The sequence below is a fragment of the Lutjanus erythropterus genome, chromosome 17 (genome assembly GCF_056507025.1).
Source record: "Lutjanus erythropterus isolate fLutEry1 chromosome 17, fLutEry1.hap2, whole genome shotgun sequence".
Classification (NCBI taxonomy): Eukaryota; Metazoa; Chordata; class Actinopteri; order Lutjaniformes; family Lutjanidae; genus Lutjanus; species Lutjanus erythropterus.
In genome coordinates, this window is record NC_139333.1 from 21,820,463 (window position 1) to 21,840,411 (window position 19,949).

Sequence of the window (19,949 nt, forward strand, 5' to 3'; positions counted from 1 at the left end):
CAGTTTGATATGGAAACTTTAACAATAAAGCTCCTGTCCAGCGGGAGTGATTTCATCTCTGCATAATAGATGAGATTTTCAACTTTATTTGCTATTTAATTTTCCTCTTTTTCCTCATAAGACTCAACTTTTTAGGTGACAAATTAGGGGAGTCTCGTTGGAACAGATTGTGAATTAAAATGTGAATTATAAATAAATAAAAAGGAAGTCTTGTTCAAATTTAATTAGCATTTCATCCATTATACATGCTATTTTCAGTGATTAAAGTGTAAATACTTGCTTGTGTTGATATGAGTTGAAAGAGAGATTTGAAGTTTCAAAAAGGGGAAACAGACTTTTGGACCAGAGCATCTCTCACACACATGCACATAGACACAAACAAACCCAGCAGAGACCTCCTACATCCTCATACACACATAAAGCTTTTCACACACCCCCATCATTCACCAGTGCATGACAGAAAGCACCAAAAGCACCTCACACTCCCTCTCACATCGACCTGGTGGTGAACCCCAAGTGGAAAGACGGACAAAAACATTACAAATGAGGAGTGTGGACGCTGGTGGAGGGTCTGCATACATGTAAACACAGACAGGAAAACAGACAAAATAAGAGTGAGAGGAAACAAAAAGGAATTTTAACCGAAAATACATCCGTCTGGACTGTGGACAGCCTGCAATGATGATGGTGTTGATTCTCATAATGTTAATGATTGTGATGATAAAGACGGCAGCAGCCTCGGCACCTGGCTCTGAGATGGACCTTAAACCCGGAGTTGAGATCAGCTTGGCCAAACAAACCCTGAGCTTCGGGGTCACGCAGATTCCCTCCAACATCTCGAGCAACACCCAAATCCTGTGAGTACAGACAAACACAAGCTGATGCACGCAAACATCTGCAAACGCAAAGTCACTGAAGATGCTTATAGTTGCTGAAGAGCTGCACAGTTGTTTCACATCTCAGAGAAATTCCTCGAATACTAATACTACAAGATGTTTTGTGGTATTACAGGTAATCATAATGCTGATTAGCTTAGTTTGCAACTGTAGCCAGAAAAGCACAGGATAAGATTTTATGGAGCTTTATGTGAAATCCTTCTCAAGCTGCACAACAGAACAACAACATTTAATCATGACCATATAATCTTCACTATGAAAACAAAAACTTTGAGGAATTTAGCGGAATTAACTCATCTTTTTGCATTAACACAACATAAATATACATGTTTTATTAGTTCGAGTTAATTACATTTTTATAAGAGTATATGGGAGTTATTTTCAGAACATTTTTGGAATTGTACAGAGTTCAATCAGCTCATTAAATTAAGTTTTTCATTTGATTTTTTTTTTATTAGAATCTCTTTAAGCCCAACTGATCCATTCTTCCAAGGGTCCTGAACATAAAAAAACATTGCTTTAATAGATGAAAAACAGTAAACAGCAAGTACAAAAACTAAAATCCTGCACCAACAACCACACTGATATATTCTATAGCCTGATAGGAGAATGCTCTTTTACCAAACTTTGAACCTGTAGTTAATCATTTTCTTATAATGTTGTTATACCATGAACTCAAAAGGCTTTTGTCAATGTCATTAATTGTAATTCAGTCACTGGGGTGTCATGCACATTTTAAGATAATTCTAGCTGCCTTATTCTGTGCTTCATGGAGCTTCCCTCTCTCACCAAAAAAGTTGCCCCAAATGGCTGAGCAATAGCTGACCTGACTGGCAATTAAGGCTTGAGTTAACAGTTTTAATACCTTCACAGACAAGAAGTTAACTCTCCTGAAACCCTTCTCGTTTATAGAAGAAAATATGTGCGATGAAAACTTGCTGCGTGTCTCTAATACACTTCAAGATGAGTCACGGTTGCTTGTTTTCACATTATAACGCTGTGAAAAATGATGGTGGTTAATTCGATTCGGTCCCTACCCCCTTACACGTAAAATTTAATTTGTTTTATGTTTTTTTTCAGTGGGAGCAGTTTCACATATTGTCTTTGTGCCAGTGCTGGAACAAAGTAGCTCCAACAAAAGAAGCTCCTGCTGTGAGTTCTTTGTGTGAAATGTGAAAAAGGGAGGAAAAGTAAAAAGAAATCTAATTTGTTTGTAATGTTTATCAGTGCGACTGAAGAGTTGTTGGTTCAACTTCATCTCTTAAACTTACTAAACATTTTTTTTCATGTACAACTGAATTAATATCAAGTTTATTCGACTACTGAAGTGCATTTGTTTTGAATCATTACTAAATTACCTGAACTTTTCTTTTCAAATTCAGTCTCTTTAAAATTTTAAGACAGTCTAGACAACAATGTGTCTCAGTCAAAACAAAGAGGGTTCTTTTGTTTTTGTTTTTTTTGTTTTACTCTGCTTCTACTTTTTCAGTTTCAATTCCTCACTGAAATGTACTTTGATCTACTACCTGCTGTGAATGCGATGAAGGCTGACTCCTTGTTTATTTTTTTTTCCTCATTTAATTGTTGTGGTTGTTGCTGTTTTATTTGCATATATGTATTAATTTTAGTGCTCTAGAAATGTAATAGTAAGTAATATTAGTAGTAATATTGAGGCAGCAAAGGCAAACATATCCTTACTTTTATAGGTCAAGCTCTCAAAGCAGTGGATCGTACATTTCCCATAATGCAATTCCACAGCATCTTTAGTCATACCCTCCATTAATACCTTTGCAAGTCAACCAGGCTTATTTTTCAGACTTCAGCTGGCTTTAGAGCTTCAGAACACATTATATAGACGTTTTCAGGGTCTGAGTGGTTCTATTTATTGTGAGTAAACCAGTTTTCATATGTAAAATCTGTGTATTGTCCCTTTACTCAACTACAACATGCGATGTAGGTCAATAACACAGTGAATGGGTTGCAAAGTGGTATTTCCCATTCACCATCTTACACCAATAGATTCAGGGGATATGGCATGTTTACAAACTGACAATCCCATCTCGTGAGCATGCATTAGATCTCATTTTGATTATTCCTCTCTAATCCCCGCTCATCTCCTCTTGGCTAAATTTTGCACTGAACTTGCCAATTGTGGTTTTATTAAACATTAATTTCTCGGGGAAATTATGCAAACCATGTCTGCTCGTCTTCAGCAACTCACAGCCACCAAGTAAACACAGGTTAAAGGTGCCCTGTGGAGTTTTTCTTGTAAACAAACTGAAGTTATGTTTACATTCAGTGTTTTTCACGGAAACACAGTCTGTATCCTCGATGTGTTGCAAAAAATTTGAATATTTAACATTGTGCATTGCTTACATCTGTTTACTGCCTTGCAGTCATCTTCGCATTTGCATGTTACTGAAAAATGGATGTGATGCTTTTCTAATTTACAGACCACAGTGCTTGACAACACATGCCAACATTCACACACACACATACATACACTCATTACAGCCTCTGCAATGTGATGCAGCGAGAAGCGACTGTTTGAAAACAATAATAGATGCTGCTATAATATCAGTTGCATCAGAACTGATTGAAAGAAGAGGAAAGAGCTGCACTGAAAGCTTTTCACAAAGCAAAAGATGCAGTTTCCAAGGACGACTTCCAAGATGGTTTTGTGTAACAAATCATCTGGTTCATCAGGTTAATAAACTGCTTCATAAGAGGCTGATCTTGGTAAAATATCAACATTTACTGGAGTTAAAATGATTAGTCGGTCAAGGAAAACTGTGTTGGAAGACACAGGCTTGCTTTCTTGCCAAGAATATATTATATTTATATGAGATCATGTCTCATATAATGTGTCAACGCTCGTATCTGTACAATAAATATTAAGCTACCACCAGCAGCTAGCTAAGTTAGCTTAGCACAAAGGCTAGGAACAAAGGAAACAGCTGGCCTGAATCTGTTGGATTGTTGTTGTTACACTTTGGTTTTTGTACAGATTAAACAAATGAGATGCTGCTTGTTAGGTACTAGTAGGGTAGACTTTATTACTTTTGGCCAAGCCAGGCTAGCTTTGCTCTCAATCTTTATGCTAAACTAAGTTAGACACCTGGCTGTAACTTCATACTTAGCTTACAAACGTGAGTGGTGTCAATCTACTCATCTATTGTTTGTAAAAAAAAAAAAAAAAAAAAAAAAAGAATAAGCTTGTTGCTGAACTTTTTCTTTAAGAGGAGTATTGTAGGTTATATCTTCAGTCAGAAGTTACCAAACCTGTAGTGCTGACAGAGCTCATTGAAGCGATGCTCTGCCACTTTTTTTCCCTCCAAGTGAGGAAACAGAATATTTGCAGTTTGTATAATCTGTTTTTTCAAGCATGTGAATATAACGTCATTATAAAGTGTGTGGTCCTGATAAGACAGAAGACAGTTTCTGCAGTGAGAGGCATCTTTTTCTGGTTGTTTTCTATATTGATGAGAAAAGAGTAAATGCAGACTGGATGTCCCCAGAGAGAAAGAGTGCTGACTGCTGCATAATATTCTCAACATGAAGAAACTAGTCATAAAGTCAGTGCTCAGATATAACTGACTTATGTAACAGTTGTTACGTGACCTGAACTGAGCCACAATTTAAGCATTAGATTCCACCCAAACTTATTATTTTCTTTGATTCAAATCAATTCAGAGACCTGCGCCTCTACCTTTCTACATAGGTTATATTACCCTTAAATGATGTCATTCAGCGCAACCTTCACAGGTGATTACTTTATTGTACACTGTATTGATGTTTGCATGATTTGCAAATGATTAGAGAGGCTGCTTTCAGTTTCATTTCCATGCGTGCAGTAATGTTACTGCAGCAAATATCATGGGACATTTAAACTGAGAATCAGGATAGGATTTGTCTGAGGTATTCCTATTGCACCGAGAAGATAGTTGATTGTTGAGTCTCGTTACCAGGATGTCAAATACTGTTGTTTGGGCTGGTAAAACATCCTGAACAAAGCAAAATAATGACACAAGAAGGAAATACAGGCAGAGGGCAGGGTCTCTGCAGATACAGACACCACCACACACTTCCAGTGTGTCCACAGTGATGATTGAAAGGGATTATGTTTAAATTAGTCCATGCATTGTTTGAGGAAAATATTGCATATTATGCCTCAAACGTGTAATAAATTGAGCTTGTTCTGACTTGACAGGACAGAGGAAACTCGCTGCACTGCTGTGCTTTGTGCATAAATGTGCATGCAGCATGTCTCTTACTGAGGACATTTCCCTCTGCAACCCATCTGCTATTAATCAGAGAGTTTATTTTTTATGGCCTGTCCTGTCTGTTCCACTGATAAACCACAGTGCACACTGTTGTAGCTGTGCATCACTAACACAAATGCATGCATGCTCTTAAACAGATTTCACTACACCCCTGGAAGTTATGTAGTGTTACTTTAGTCTCCGGAGGTGCTGACAGAAGGTGCTGCTTTGGTAAGCGCTTTATAGGTGTTGCAGACAAGAGTGACACACAGCTGGAAGAGGCGAGAGAGGGTGATGGCCACACGGAGTAAACACTTTGGCTTGTTGTTTTGGCCGTCTAAACTTTTTGAAGGAATCTCAAGGCCAGAAGTGGGGAGAGGGTGGGATGGTGGCAGTGGGGGTCAGCATGAAGATTAGGATCGCCTGAAGCTTCAGCACAAACATGCACTTACACATACACAAGAGGAGAGTGCTCTTACTCAAGAAGCACACAAACGAATATAGTCCACACACACACACACACACACACACACACACAGACAAGGACGTACTTTGTGGCAGAAGTAGCAACTACATTCCCAAGAGATGTACTGTGAACTCCCAGGCAGCAATGTGTGTGTTCTGCTGTGCTCGAAGGTCAAGGCTCAAGAACAGCGGGGATCTTTACAAGTATGCAGAAGAAAATGGATGGTCATTTCAAATGTCATGTACAACAACCAGATACAAATTCAGCCTCAGACGAACCCTTTCAGAACCCTTATTTCTAAGCGTGTGCACAAAATAGCTTGTTTCTTGCATGAAAAGAAAATCCCCAAATCTGTCCCAGCTGTCCACACAACAAAATGAAGCACTAATGATTTCTATGGATTTTTCATCAGAAGTTACTCTCCTGTTGTGTCGTGTATCACTCCGAGTTGATGTGAGTGGCTGTTTCTGTTTCTGTAACAGGGAAGTTAAACAGACACAGATCAGAGTGATTCCCCAAGGCGCCCTCAACAGCCTGAAGCTCCTCAGGAAACTGTAAGTGAGTGTGTCTGTTGTTCATGTTTATTCTTTGATGTGGAACATAATAAACCGAGCGGGTCAAAACACGGATAGATATGGATTGTCCAAACAGAGAAGGAGTGTGGAGGAGGGTGAAGAGTCTATGTTCAGACCTCATCGTCAAATTTGTTGGTAAAACAGTTTGATGTTTAACTGAATTTCATGCACAGTGTGCAGCAGTGGTGTTCTGGCCAATCTGGCACATGGGGACAAATCCTGGCAGGCCTGGCATTCAAAATGTCCCACTACACACTCAGAACTCAGAGACAAATATGATGCCAAACAAAAAAACTTTTTTGTGTTAGTTTATTAATCGATTTATTATCTCCAGCAGACGCAAGCCTGGAAAAATGTAGATTTAGAGATTAGAGAGGCTGTGTTCACTTTCAATTACATGTGTGCAGCAATGTCTCTGCAGCAAATATTGTGGGACATTTAAAGAGGTAATGAGTAAATCTTCCAATCACACCAGGGAGACGGTTGATTGTTGAGTCTGGAAGCCTGGAACAATGTAGAGTAATGTTTTAAATCAATAACAAAATGTTCCAGTGTTTAAATTGAGGAGTCTGGACCTATCGTCCTGTTTATTGTTTCTTTATTACATTTATAGACAAATCTGTTGACTGTGTGTGTGATTCACCATCTAGTGGGGAATAGAGAAAAAGAGAAAAAACACACCACCTCCACCACTTTCAAGTGAGGTGCTGTGTAATATGTGACTGTATTGGCTAGCTTGCATAATGAAAATATGAGAAAAATACAAATTCATATATTTATAGGTCAGGTAATTAATATTTTAAGGAATAAAGTCTTTTCTGTTCATATTCTTGAACGACTTCTGGCAAACATCCAGTCAATCTATATAAAGTGCGTTTGTGTACTTTTCAGCCATTTTTTTTTTCCGGAGTTGACAGGCGTGAAGACAGGTGCATTTTCAGTCTCCAAAACAACACAGTCCTTTGCGGATTGCGACGCTGCAAAAGCCTGACATGAAAAATGCCGCGCTATCACGCTAGCCACCTTGCAACAGCATCTGTCTCATCTGCTCCGTCTCAAAACGATAAGCAAGACAGTGCTGGCTTTCAGGAAGCCCTAAGTGGATGATCTTTGGCCCCACCCTCTGTGAATATAAATGTGATTGGTTAAATCACCTGTCGCTTACAAACACACAGGCTGTGGTCATCTGTCCCGGTGCTAAAGTCGTAACCAATGAGTGTGGGAGAAATTTCATAAATCAAATTTCATAGATTTGATAACTAGTTTATGAAGCATTTCTGAAGCAAACCTGATAGAAAATTAGGTTAAAATTAGAATTAGAAGAGAGTAGCCCAATAATTAAATGAAAGAAGTCAAATATATATATTTAAATATAACATTTGAAATACTGATATGTTTGGCCTTCTCTGAGGGCCCTGAGGGTTCCCTTCTGGTGTTCAGAAACCTCTGTTCTCTATATTTAATGTTTGTGGCCTTCTTGTACCTCGGCACATGAGTGCGGTGATCTTTGCAAAATTACAGTTGTAAGATTAACAACAAGTTTTTCTCCACTGTCTCCAACTTCAGCACCATAACAGAGAACGACCTGCTGGAGAGTATCAGTGCGTTTGCCTTCGCCAGCCTCCCTCGACTCGGTGAAATGTGAGTATGCAGTTGACATATTTTATCCAACATGATTGTGTGTTTAGTCTTTGTTATGGAACAAGAGGAGCTGCAAACTCTGAGAAAGCTTCATCACCCAAACAGTCGAGGAGGAAGCTTAGCAGGGTGGTGGAGACAAAATATGTCAAGGAATAAGTGTGAATGAAGAGCTCATCTTTAAAAAAAAAAATACATGTCATATTCTTAATTCATCCATTTGTGTTTCCCTTAGTTTCATCTCTGAGAATGTTGCATTAGAGAGTGTAGGAGCTTTTGCTTTCTCTGATCTCCCTGAACTCACTGACATGTAAGTATAACTGGCAGGATAATGCCAGTGGTGAAACCCTGTAATTGTAAGTCATTCATATTAATGAGTTCATGACTGAGTGTGTTTCTTTCAGAACAATTGAAAAGTCAAAACACCTGAGACACATCCATCCCGATGCATTCAAGAACATTGTGAAGCTGCAGTATCTGTGAGTACTCCTTTAGAGCGCGGCGGGGAGGGATACTCTCTTCTTTAATTTGTGTTTTTCAAACTGATTGTGAGTCCAAAATGGGTCATGGGTGACAGGCCTACTTCTGATGTGCCCCCACATGACCAGAGACATCATTTTTTAATGAGCTTGGATCCCCTGGAAGAGAAATCGACTGTCACACTTTATCTTACGGAATAAAAAGCTCACAAAATGAACTAAATATTCATGGTAAATCTATTTTCTGCAAAACAAAAATTTTTATAAGACTCATTGACATTATAATAACTATTGTTGTTATGTTATATCATATTTTGTAACAACTGGGACACAAGTTAGACTATTAAAAACTAACTAGCACTAAACTATCAATGGATTGCCATGAATTTGGTGTGTTCACTTGGCATTCTAAGTCCATGCCAGTTGCACTATCTAGGTTTAAATCTTCTTCTTGCTAAGACCAGGTGTAACTCTCACGCCAGCAGGTGTAATGTCAAAATCTAGGCTGATTAATACAGACATATACAGCCTTGAGTCACAGAGGGCACAGACCTTCTGTGCCACGAATGCTCAAAAAGTCGAGTTAGCCAACAGAACTGTGTGGAAACTTTTAGCAATACAGGTGGGAAATGAATCACAGACATAAGAATTAAATACCATTTGCAGAATTTACAAGAAGACCCAAATAATTATGAATTTATCATAAACATAATTTCACAAAGTTTATGAAGTTTCTCCTCACTCAACAGCTCTCAATATTGCATGATTCTTTTTAATGGAGTCCAGGGACATTGCGGTTTCTAGTTCAATGGTGAAAGCAGTTCAAACAGACTGACCAACATCTGTCCATCTGTTTCATGTGAACAACCATTTAAGTCTTTTGTTATTTCTCTCCAGTCCACTGCTTCTTATTTGTTATTTTGTTGGACTGCAGGGCAGTCAGTGTTTTCTTGTGCTGGCTGTGCAACTCCAGCCAGTTTCCTATCTCGGTGCCCTTTCTGTATCTTTGACCTCCCATAATGTTGCCACAAATGAGAAAATATTAGCTACAAATCAGCAAACAACAGCAGAATATTGTTAACAATGTATCCTAGCAATGCATGCTGCTTGGCGACAGCCATAGATTTGTGGGCATTCACATGAATGTGCATTACATAGACCAAGCATAGGGAAGACTTAAGTCTGGTTAGTGCAAATGACGTAAAGTCCATATTAAAGACTGGTCTCAACTAAGACTGACTTAGCAGTTAGGACCAGGCTTAGTAAAGACCAGTTGGTGCAACCGACTCAGGATGAATCCCTGTGAATTTGGGGATCTTGTGACTTTTCATCTAGCGCCCCCATCAGGTCAAAAGTTGGACAATATTTTATAACCAAATATGTGCAAAACTAATGACATTCATCAGCCTCAGGTGCTTTTTGTGCTGCTCTTATGCATGGACTAGTGATACTCAAGCTCCTGTTGGTGCAAGGTGGCTTGCCAACCATTTTCTAATTCACAATGAAAATAAATTGATTCACACTGTTTTTCCCAGGAAGATGGGACAGATATGTCAGATATATATGATGGGACAAATTAGTAACACAGAAGGCTGATGTTTGTGTGATGTCCTTTCAGGCTGTGCAAAGAGCAGTAGGATCAGACAGTGAGCGATGCAGCGATGCATCTTACAGCTGAAGAGGAGCAAAAGTTACACAGAAATGAGGATAATTCTGATCCTATAAATGTATTCTGTCCCTGGCAGGAGCAGTTTATGTTTATGAATCAGTCCAGCATTTCAGTGATTGCATAATGGGAAAGGTTCCAGTTTTTTAATGTTGCATAAACTCTTTTAAATGTTACCAAAGCTGCAGTCATTATATAATAGCATGTCAGTTCATTTAAAAATCAAGAGTTTCAAAGAAAGATGGGCTCTTACTGTTTATTGATATTAACTGATAAATAAAATGATTAATAATGTTTGTTCATTAAATGGCCCCAGGGCCTCCTGTCTTTTTGCAAAAGTAGCCCCTTGGCAAAGGTGACAAGATAGACAACAAAGATAGATAACATGTCTCTACTTCATCCCACTGTACAAAAATGAAGCCAAAATGTCCCTGATACAGGTGCTGCCATCTTGCACCTGTGACATCATTTGGAGAGTCTGTGCATTAGTGATGATGGTTGGAGCCATGTGTCAAGATCCCACCCAAACACTCAGCTGACTCAAACACGATAACCATGAAGCTCACTTATTATAGCATCAGATAACTAAAGTCTCATCTGGTAAAATGGAGGCTGCAGGATGTTATACTGCAGCCAGCCACCAGGGGGCAGTCCAGATGTTTTTAGATCATTTTTGGGGAGTTGTCATGTTGGCCTTCTTAGTCAAAATTCTTGTGTTAATATGCTAAACTAAGATCCTTAAAATGGTAGATGTTTAATCATCTAAATATTAGCATGTTTGCTTTAACATTGTTAGCATTTAGCTCAAACCAAATTCCTATAAAAACAACCTCAGAGACACTAGCATGGCTTTTGTCTTGTTATAAAATAGTCAAATTTCCAAACCGTCTCAGCTGTGAAAGATCAGTGTTTTACAGACTGTTGAATATTTCAGAGGCTTGTCATGTGTTTTTGCCAAAAAAACAGAGACAGATATTTGGAACAGGGAGCTGCTTAAATGTCTGATTTATCTCTCTGCCACCTGAGCTTTTTCTCTGAATTGTCTTGGAAAATCCTCACTTGTAAAAATTTTTGTCTCGGTCAACGCAATCAATGCTACATTGTCTGATTTTATCACTATGACTCACTGCACAGAGTGTCTGTTTTTTAGAGGTCGTAGTGAGAAAGTAGTAACATTTGGTGCTTAATCTGCACATCACAGGACCATCTCCCACACCGGACTGAGAATCTTCCCAGACTTCACCAAGATCCACTCCACAGCCCCCGCCTTCATGTTGTAGGTCTTAACAATACAATATATATACAAATGCATACTGAATCACACACCCACACCATTATTCCCACATGCATTTGAGCATATAGGTTATTGTATGCACACACAATTAAATATGCCTAAGAAGAAATAACACCATTAAACATTAACACCGCAGTTAAAACCTACGCACTGAGTAGTCATCTTCAGTCTTTAAAAATCCATCTTTGAGCTATCTTCCATCTGATATTAATCAGTTTCAGAAGTCGAGCAGATTTAAAGGGGATTTTAGCATGCATTTCTAATATTTTGCAGCTTAACTGTACATATATCTGCTGTTTTTCTAATTGAAAATGCTATTTATGCCACTTACTTTTCAGTATTTTGTGTTTATCACGTGTTTTGTGATCTGTGTGCTGCTCAGTGACCTGGAAGAGAACGACCACATCGAGAGAGTCCCCGCCAATGCTTTCAGAGGCCTGTGCACTCAAACTATCATGGAGATGTAAGAGATTCATCACTTTTTTAGAAACATGCACTCCACCCTCACACCGCTCCGAGTGGGCATTATATACGCGATGATGAATGTTCCCTGAAATGCTCCCTGCCCTCTTTACTGAGTTCTGTCTTCTCCTACTTCTCACCTTTTTTCTGTATTTCTAACACACTTACTGAAATATATCACTATTGTCCTTTTAAGCTATAGATCCAACTGAAAACCTTGTACAGGTCTACATGTAGGTCTACTGAATCAGGCACAGTAAATCAGAGTGACATGCATTATAATATTTTGCCTTTTTTTCCCCCCAAAAATACAATATTTTCTGGGGAAAACACCTCAGATTAGAGTAAATCTAACTACTACTGCTGCTGCTGCTGCTGCTGCTAACTCTCAGAAGTTACTGGACAAATTTAAAGTGATGTTGGTGAAAAATGAACAAGAACATTTGCACAAGTGCAATTTTGATTTACTTTTACACTGTATTTCCATGCTAATATACTGGGAAAGACACACCTGGTGGATATCTGAACTCTACTGAGTGCACTCATTTATTTTTAATACTTTAAGTACATTATGCTGCTAATACTTGTCTGAGACTGAATAATATTTTGACTGTTCGTTTGTAATAGGCTACTTTAATGTTGCTATTTAAATTGAAAGCAAAGGTTACACATCTTGGAAAATATCATTATTCTGGAGTGAATTTGATAAGAAGGCTCATTTTTGTACATTAAATATGAAGCTACAACCAGTGGCCAGTTATCTTAGCTTAGCAGAAAGACTAGTCTGGCTCTCTCAATAGGAATAAAAATCCCCAAGTAAATAAAAATCTGAATAAATCTTCCACCACTGCCAAATCTATACAACAAATGCAGTTTGCCTGTAGCTTCCAAAGGAAGAAAAAGAAGAAGAAAGAGAAGTCTTACATAATAATACATACAATTTATCAAGTGTGTTGTGTGTGTTCATACAGCATTTAGAGAACAAAAGAATTGCACCCACTAAAATTAGCTTTGATAGTTCAGATAAGTTTACTGTTGGGACTATTCTGTGTGTTGCAGCCACATGACTGTAATTTGGCTTCCCTTTCTAATGACAGACGGCTCACCAGAAATGGCATCAAGGAGGTGGCAAGTGACGCCTTCAATGGCACAAAGATGCACAGATTGTGAGTCACAGGCGGAGACACAATTACAAGCAGAAGATTTACCAAAAAAAAAAAAAAAAAGAGCTCACATATTTAATTTCTCTCTTTTTTTTTCGCCCTCTCTTAGGTTCCTTAAAGGCAACCAACAGCTTACTCACATCAATCCCAACGCCTTTGTGGGTTCCAGTGAGTTGGTGGTACTGTAAGCATGACATCCAACAGTAACTCATGCCTACATGATTCACCCTCCTCATCATCACTTATTAAACTCAGGATGTAGGAGAGAGAAACAAGAAACAATGTGGCATGTGTGGGGAGGCTCAAAAAAAAAAAACCCTTAGAAACATGCCAAATTTAAGGTAAAAATAAACCAGGAGCAGGTGAAATCCATTTTTTTACCTGTGTATTCCCCAGAGACTATTTCTATTGAAGCAGCAATCTGAAAAATTAACTGCATTTGTTTTTCTTTTGGGCTGTCATTGCTGTAATGTTTTTCTCTCCATATCCTGGTAATCAGTTCATTTGGCAATCAAACAGTGGCTCCTCACGTGCATTTTCTGTTCAAGAAATCTGAGTTTTACTCAATGCAAAGCTGGAATTCTGCTAATCTATATTGCTAGTGTATATATACATATATATGTTTTTTTAAAAGTTGAAATGTTGAGAATTAAATTGAAAAATCAAGAATACAGTCGAAATTTAGAGACACTAAGTCATTATTTTGAGACATTTCACTCATCAATTTCAAGTCAGAATTTAGCAATTCTAAGTCATTAATTTGATATTTTAAATTATTTTGAGTTACGAAATACCATTTTGACTTTATTCTCAAAATGCAAAACAAAAAAAAAATCTCCTTCTCTCATTTTTCACCTTATGTCTGGCCCTAAAACTCTTCCATATAGAGTTTTCCTAAGAAAAAGACATAAATGACTATTGGTTAAATCAAATGTTGAAAAATCATTCTGTCATCTTGTTTGGACAGGGACGTTTCCCACACACCCCTCAGCTCACTGCCGGACTACATCCTCAGTGGACTCCAGAAGCTGATCGCAGAGTCGGCCTTCCACCTGAAGGAACTTCCTCCTCTGCAGCTCTTCACCAAACTCCGCCAGGCCAACCTGACGTACCCGTCGCACTGCTGCGCTTTTCACAACATCCACAGGAACAGGTACACATGCATGATTGTCAGAGGGAACAGAACAGATCAGAGTGTTGGGAAATATTTGATGTCTTGACCAGAGTTTGATGAGAAGAAGATCGATACCACTCTCATGTCTGTCCAGTAATATGAAGCTGGAGACAAAAGACAGTTAGCTTATGTGCTGGGAAAAGCTCCTCCGAGTCATTATAATAAAAAACTTTCTCAAGATAATGTATCTCAAAATCACGACTCAATATCAAAATAATGGCTTAGTATTTAAAAATAATGACTTAGTTCTACAGTCACTATTTTGAGAAAGTCTTTGATATTACAATGAAAATATTATTGTGTTCTTGTGTGCCAGATCGAAGTGGAACTCCCTGTGCTCCCACCCCAAGGCTGAGGATAACCGTCACTTCTACAGGGACTACTGCTCCAACTCCACCTCCATCACCTGCACCCCAAAGCAGGATGACTTTAACCCCTGTGAGGACATCATGTCCCCCGTCCCCCTGCGGGTCCTCATCTGGATCGTCTCCATCCTCGCGCTGCTGGGGAACGCAGCGGTGCTCCTGGTCTTGTTAGGTATAAAATGAGACAATCAGAATTCATGTTTGGTCACACTATACCACTGTACTGTTATGTTTTCTTCCTTTATTTCCTTCCCTCATCCTGATCTATCTTCTTTCTTTCCTCGATCTTTTCCTTTCTTTTTCTTCTTACGGTTACTTTTATTTGTCTTTACTTATGTTTTTTTCTTTTTTCTTTCTGTTTTTCAGGCAGCCGTGCCAAACTGACTGTCCCCCGTTTCCTTATGTGCCACTTGGCCTTCTCTGACCTCTGCATGGGCATCTACCTGGTCGTCATAGCAACTGTAGACATGCTCACTCATGGCCGGTACTACAACCACGCCATAGACTGGCAGACAGGCCTGGGCTGCAGTGCTGCTGGCTTTTTCACGGTGTGTGTGCGTGCACGGGGACCTCTGCGTCCATATTTATGCTGTACATATATAACAACATTCATGAATGTTAAATGTTCATGTTTGAATGGAGATACGTGTGGTTGTGCAGGTGTTTGCCAGTGAGCTGTCAGTGTTCACATTAACAGCGATCGCCCTGGAGCGCTGGCACACCATCACACATGCTCTGCGGCTCGACCGCAAAATCCGCCTGAGACACGCGTGTATTGTCATGACAGCGGGGTGGATCTTCTCCTCCCTCGCTGCTTTGCTGCCCACAGTTGGAGTCAGCAGCTATGGCAAGGTGGGTGCTTCATTCTTCATTCAACTCCTCTGTGCTCTGTGCATTGCTATGCATCAAAACACTTCCATGTTTTGCTGCACCAGATCAAGTACCCAAGTCAAGTCCTAAACTTTGAGTTTTAAGTCCCAAACAAGTCTTAATATGACTCCAGTATGCCTGCTTTCTCAGTTTTCTGAGTCTGAAAATCACTCGGTCCTTAAAACCTAAATGAGCCCTAACAGTTTTCAGCATCATCAAATGTTTTGTTCGACCAACAACCCCAAACCCAAAGATATTCAAGGAAAAGCAGCAAATTCTCACATTTGAGAACTTGAACTCATCAAATGTTTGTCATTTTACCTTGAAAATTTACTTCAACAATTAAAGGTTGAGTGTGTAATATTTTGGAGGAGTTTTTAGTGGAAATGGAATATAATATTCATATTTATGTTTTCATTACAGTGTAATCACCTGCTGTGTTTGCTGTGAATTGCTGCATTTTCATTACCGAAGGGACAAATCACTGGCTCTAGATTCGGCCTTTTGTGTTTTTCGCAAGTTTCACAGCCACCATACTTTCTCCTACACACTTGGCAGATAAGATGCAATCTGCTATTCCATTGCTAGATACAATTAAATCCTTCACACTGGCCCTTTAACTGATTATCAGCACAATAGTTGCAACTATTTCTTTTGATCAACTAATCAATTAATTCATAATTTAAGCAAATATTCTGCAAAACCTAAGTCTTGAAACCTTTCAGAATGAACTGAAAACATGAGCTCAACAGATTTGTTGCCAGGCCAACAAAACCCCAGTTGTATTTTGAAGATGACGTTCCAGAGACGGGATTACACGCAGTCTGCAGTGGCTAATAATGCGATCCCACCATCAAAACTATGTTTTTAAAGAAAGTTATTTATCTCACAAACATTTTTTGAAAAATACTGAAGTGTCTCCTCCAAAACCATTTTAAAGTCCCTCTTGGTCCGTGTCCATTTTCCTGTTGCAGGCACAGCCACTCCATTAGAGAAACAGGACTTGAACTTCACAGTCCTCTGAGAGGCAATTTGTGGTACAGCACAGAACATATAGACACATTAAACATATAGACATATTTAAAGACTAACACAACAATAATTTAAGATCAAGTGCAGCAGCGCCTTAAATATCACCACAGTCCAGGCAGGCATTCAAGTGCATGTCAATAACTGTGTTCCAACAATTGTCATAAAAATAAAAAGTGAGTATACAGCACATTCTCTATGTATCCATGTATTTCATCTCTCCTAGTCCATGTATTTCCCCACACTCACCCTGGCTACCGCATCTCGTTTAATTGAACTATTGTCATGGGAATAAATTATTTTTTTGCTCGGATGGCTCTGATCTTGGGGTATCTGCACCTTCGACCAGAAGGGAGTAGCTGGAACTCCACTGAGAGAGGATGGGATGTATCCATATAGACCTTGTCTGCCTTCTCAGTCAGCCTGGTCAGGTACGCATGGTAGAGGTCAGGCTGCTGTTGCTCCATGATTTTCCCACAGGTCCTCACAATTTTTCCTTATTTCTTCCCGTGAGTATCTTTGGAGTGTCTTTACCAGCATACAATATAATAACACAGGATATTGTAAATAAAGAATTTGTAAAACAGAGTTTATCAGTTTTGTCAGCATTAAAAAAGTTCAGTTTTCTAAGAAAACAAATGCACTGTTGTTTTTTCTTAAAAATAGCATCAGCACATTGGTCTCAAAAGAGTTTGTGATCAATAATAAGACCAAGATATTTATACTCGGTCACCACCTCAATCTCCTTCCTCTGATCCCAGATAGAGTGGGTGGTGGAGCATCATGTCTAAAATCTAAAATCAGTTCTGTGTCTGTGTAACTTGTATAATCGCTTCCCTGCTTGGTCTTTTGTTTGTTTGTTTTTAAAGCATATTTGCCTTTATTTCTCAGCAGCCGAGACAGACAGCAAACACAGGTTTCCAGCTGGAGTCAAATATTGTGGTTACATGAAACGCATCTTAAACCACCTCCACCACCAGGACCCCCACACTTTGTTTTGATGAAGAATTTAACAACAATAAATTTACACACAGTATATTACATTTATTTGCTGACCTTAAGCTGGAGGCTTAGTTTCTCTGTTTATCCAAATGCAAAAGTAAGAGGATTTTGCAAGGAGGCACAAATTATTAGCTTTTAGAAACTATTAGTTGCTTTTAGAAAGATCGGATCACCTGAGATACATATGAATGCCAGGTGTAAACAGGCTCATGGTGTAGGTGTCTGTTTGTATAACCTGGTCCTTTACAAACAGGGTTTAGTGAGGGTTCAGCTGGTCCAGAACTCTGTAGAGTAGCGTTTATAGCCCAGGTTATGATGCGTAAATTAAGGACTCTGATTTTTGAATATGTGTGTATTTGTTGTGTTTCAGGTGAGTATCTGCCTGCCCATGGATGTGGAGTCTCTAATGTCTCAGGTCTATGTGGTGTCTCTCCTCCTCCTCAACATCCTGGCCTTCTTCTGCGTGTGCCTCTGTTACCTCAGCATCTACCTGACCATCCGCAACCCCTCGTCGGCGCCGGCCCACGCCGACACCCGCGTGGCCAAACGCATGGCCGTCCTCATCTTCACAGATTTCGTCTGCATGGCTCCCATCTCTTTCTTCGCCGTCTCTGCCGCCCTCAAGCTCCCTCTCATCACCGTCTCAGACGCCAAACTCCTGCTGGTCCTCTTCTACCCGATCAACTCCTGCTCCAACCCCTTCCTGTACGCCTTCTTCACCCGCACCTTCAGGCGGGATTTCTTCCTCCTCACAGCTCGCTTCGGCCTATTTAAGACTCGGGCGCAGATTTACCGGACAGAGAGTTCCTCCTGTCAGCAGCCGGCGTGGACCTCTCCAAAGACCAGCATTGTGACTCTGTACTCCCTGGCCAACACATTAAGTCTAGATGGGAAACAAGAGTGCTGATTGTCTTTCAGAAACAGATACAGACTTGTGACATTCGACGTCTATTACTCTCAGGCAAATAAAGAAAACTCCTCTTTGGTCTGAGAGATATATTGACAGAACTTAATGCAACTTTAAGTTACAAGAAATTAAATTGTGCTTCGAGGTTCTACATATGACACTCTGCCTCTAGACGTCACACTAAAGCACCAGAATGTCAGACTCCCTCTTAACCAGAAACAGCCGTTATATCTCTCTCCTCGAAGCTACTGGGCCTCACTGACAAATACGGTCATTTTATTTCATTAGTCATTGTCAAACACACTTCAACCAAACACGACAACAACAACAACATATAACTCACCAAAACCATCTTGGTTCGTCTTTCCACTGTTCCAGCGATCACCAACTCTCCTTTGGCCAAAATAAACCCTTAATTTGCAAGTTAGATGTGAAAATACTCTGACTTCACACTCAGTGTTCCCCAATGTCCATTAGTAACGTATTCACCTCAGTAAGGAACTATTTCTTTAATCTTCTGTGCGACTTAAATCTCTCTAGTGTGATAATTAGCTTCCTAGCGATCCTGCCAGTGCTGGCTACCTATAACATCAAGTAAAATATCCTTTAGGTGGCTCAAGTTTTATGGTTTTAATTGAATGTAAATGCCTTCAGCTGAAGGCTTTTAACTGCCCTCTGCCATCTTGCTGTATGGGAGATCACTCTCTAAGTCTCTTTATGAACGCCAACAGTTTCACAAGGAGGGACTCATCTGCGCTAATCATGCATGCACGGCTGCATCATGCAGACACAGAGGGAAAGTGACTTCATTCTCTGCTCAAGATGCCATTATTCTACTATATCGTAAATAGTTGGTTAGTGCTATATTAAAGGGCCAGTGTGTTGAATTTAGTGGCATCTAGTAGCAAAGTTGCAGACTGCAAACACTTGATGTCACTGTCTAAGCACGTAAGAACAGCTATGGTGGCCGCAAAACTCACTATTGTTGCAGTACTCAAGATTTCTTTACTTTCTGAAGGTCTTGGTCTTGTTTCGGAAACAATGACATTTTTGTTGTGACTTGTCTCGGTCTCAGACAAAGAGGACTCAGGATTTTATGTCAAGACTGGTAAAGATCTGCGGGGATATCACTGAATCGCCTGTGCATTGTCTGATGTGAATGTTAGCATCATTACTGTGATTGGATATAAAACTTCTTGCTTCAAATGCCCCCAGAAACTTGACTCATTTGTAATTTGACATTTTTGTCACTGTTAACGGCTGTCACCCCTCCTCACACCTACACCAAGAAAGTGTATGTGGGAGAGAGGAGAAGAAACTGTGGCTGTCTGAAAGGAGGTGTCAGCCAAATCTTCTGCAATAAAATCTGACTCCTTAACCACAAAAAGTTCATCTGCAAAACAGCTTCCAAAAGAAAACACAGAGCAGTGTGTAAATTCCACAACGCAGTATAGGCCTGCTGGGACCACTTCAAACTTTTATCAGCACTTAGAAAGGAAGCATAATGAAATGTAAGCTATAGTAACGGATGCTGGAAAAGCTAGCTAGCTACGTTATGTTTTTGCTGCTGGTAAACAATGACGGGACAGGCCACATAAAGCTAAGTGGCTAATGTAGATAAAAGTTAGATCATCAATATTAGCGAAAGTCAGCTCTGACTGAAGTTTAATTTTCAAACTCATATCTAGAACCTTAAAGAGG

At 39.5% G+C, this 19,949-nt stretch overlaps 1 protein-coding gene across 1 annotated transcript; it reads left to right on the forward strand.

Annotated features, from left to right (window-relative positions):
* Positions 1 to 678: 678 nt before the first annotated feature.
* On the forward strand, positions 679 to 18,935 carry fshr (follicle stimulating hormone receptor). The gene is made up of 14 exons (XM_084741104.1): positions 679 to 857; positions 6,107 to 6,178; positions 7,766 to 7,840; positions 8,073 to 8,147; positions 8,242 to 8,316; positions 11,184 to 11,258; positions 11,659 to 11,739; positions 12,836 to 12,904; positions 13,011 to 13,085; positions 13,869 to 14,054; positions 14,392 to 14,612; positions 14,807 to 14,988; positions 15,101 to 15,292; positions 17,712 to 18,935. Exons 1-14 carry the CDS (start codon positions 679 to 681, stop codon positions 18,246 to 18,248), a joined length of 2,094 nt encoding a protein of 697 aa, XP_084597230.1. The 3' UTR covers positions 18,249 to 18,935.
* The last annotated feature ends 1,014 nt before the right edge of the window (positions 18,936 to 19,949 follow it).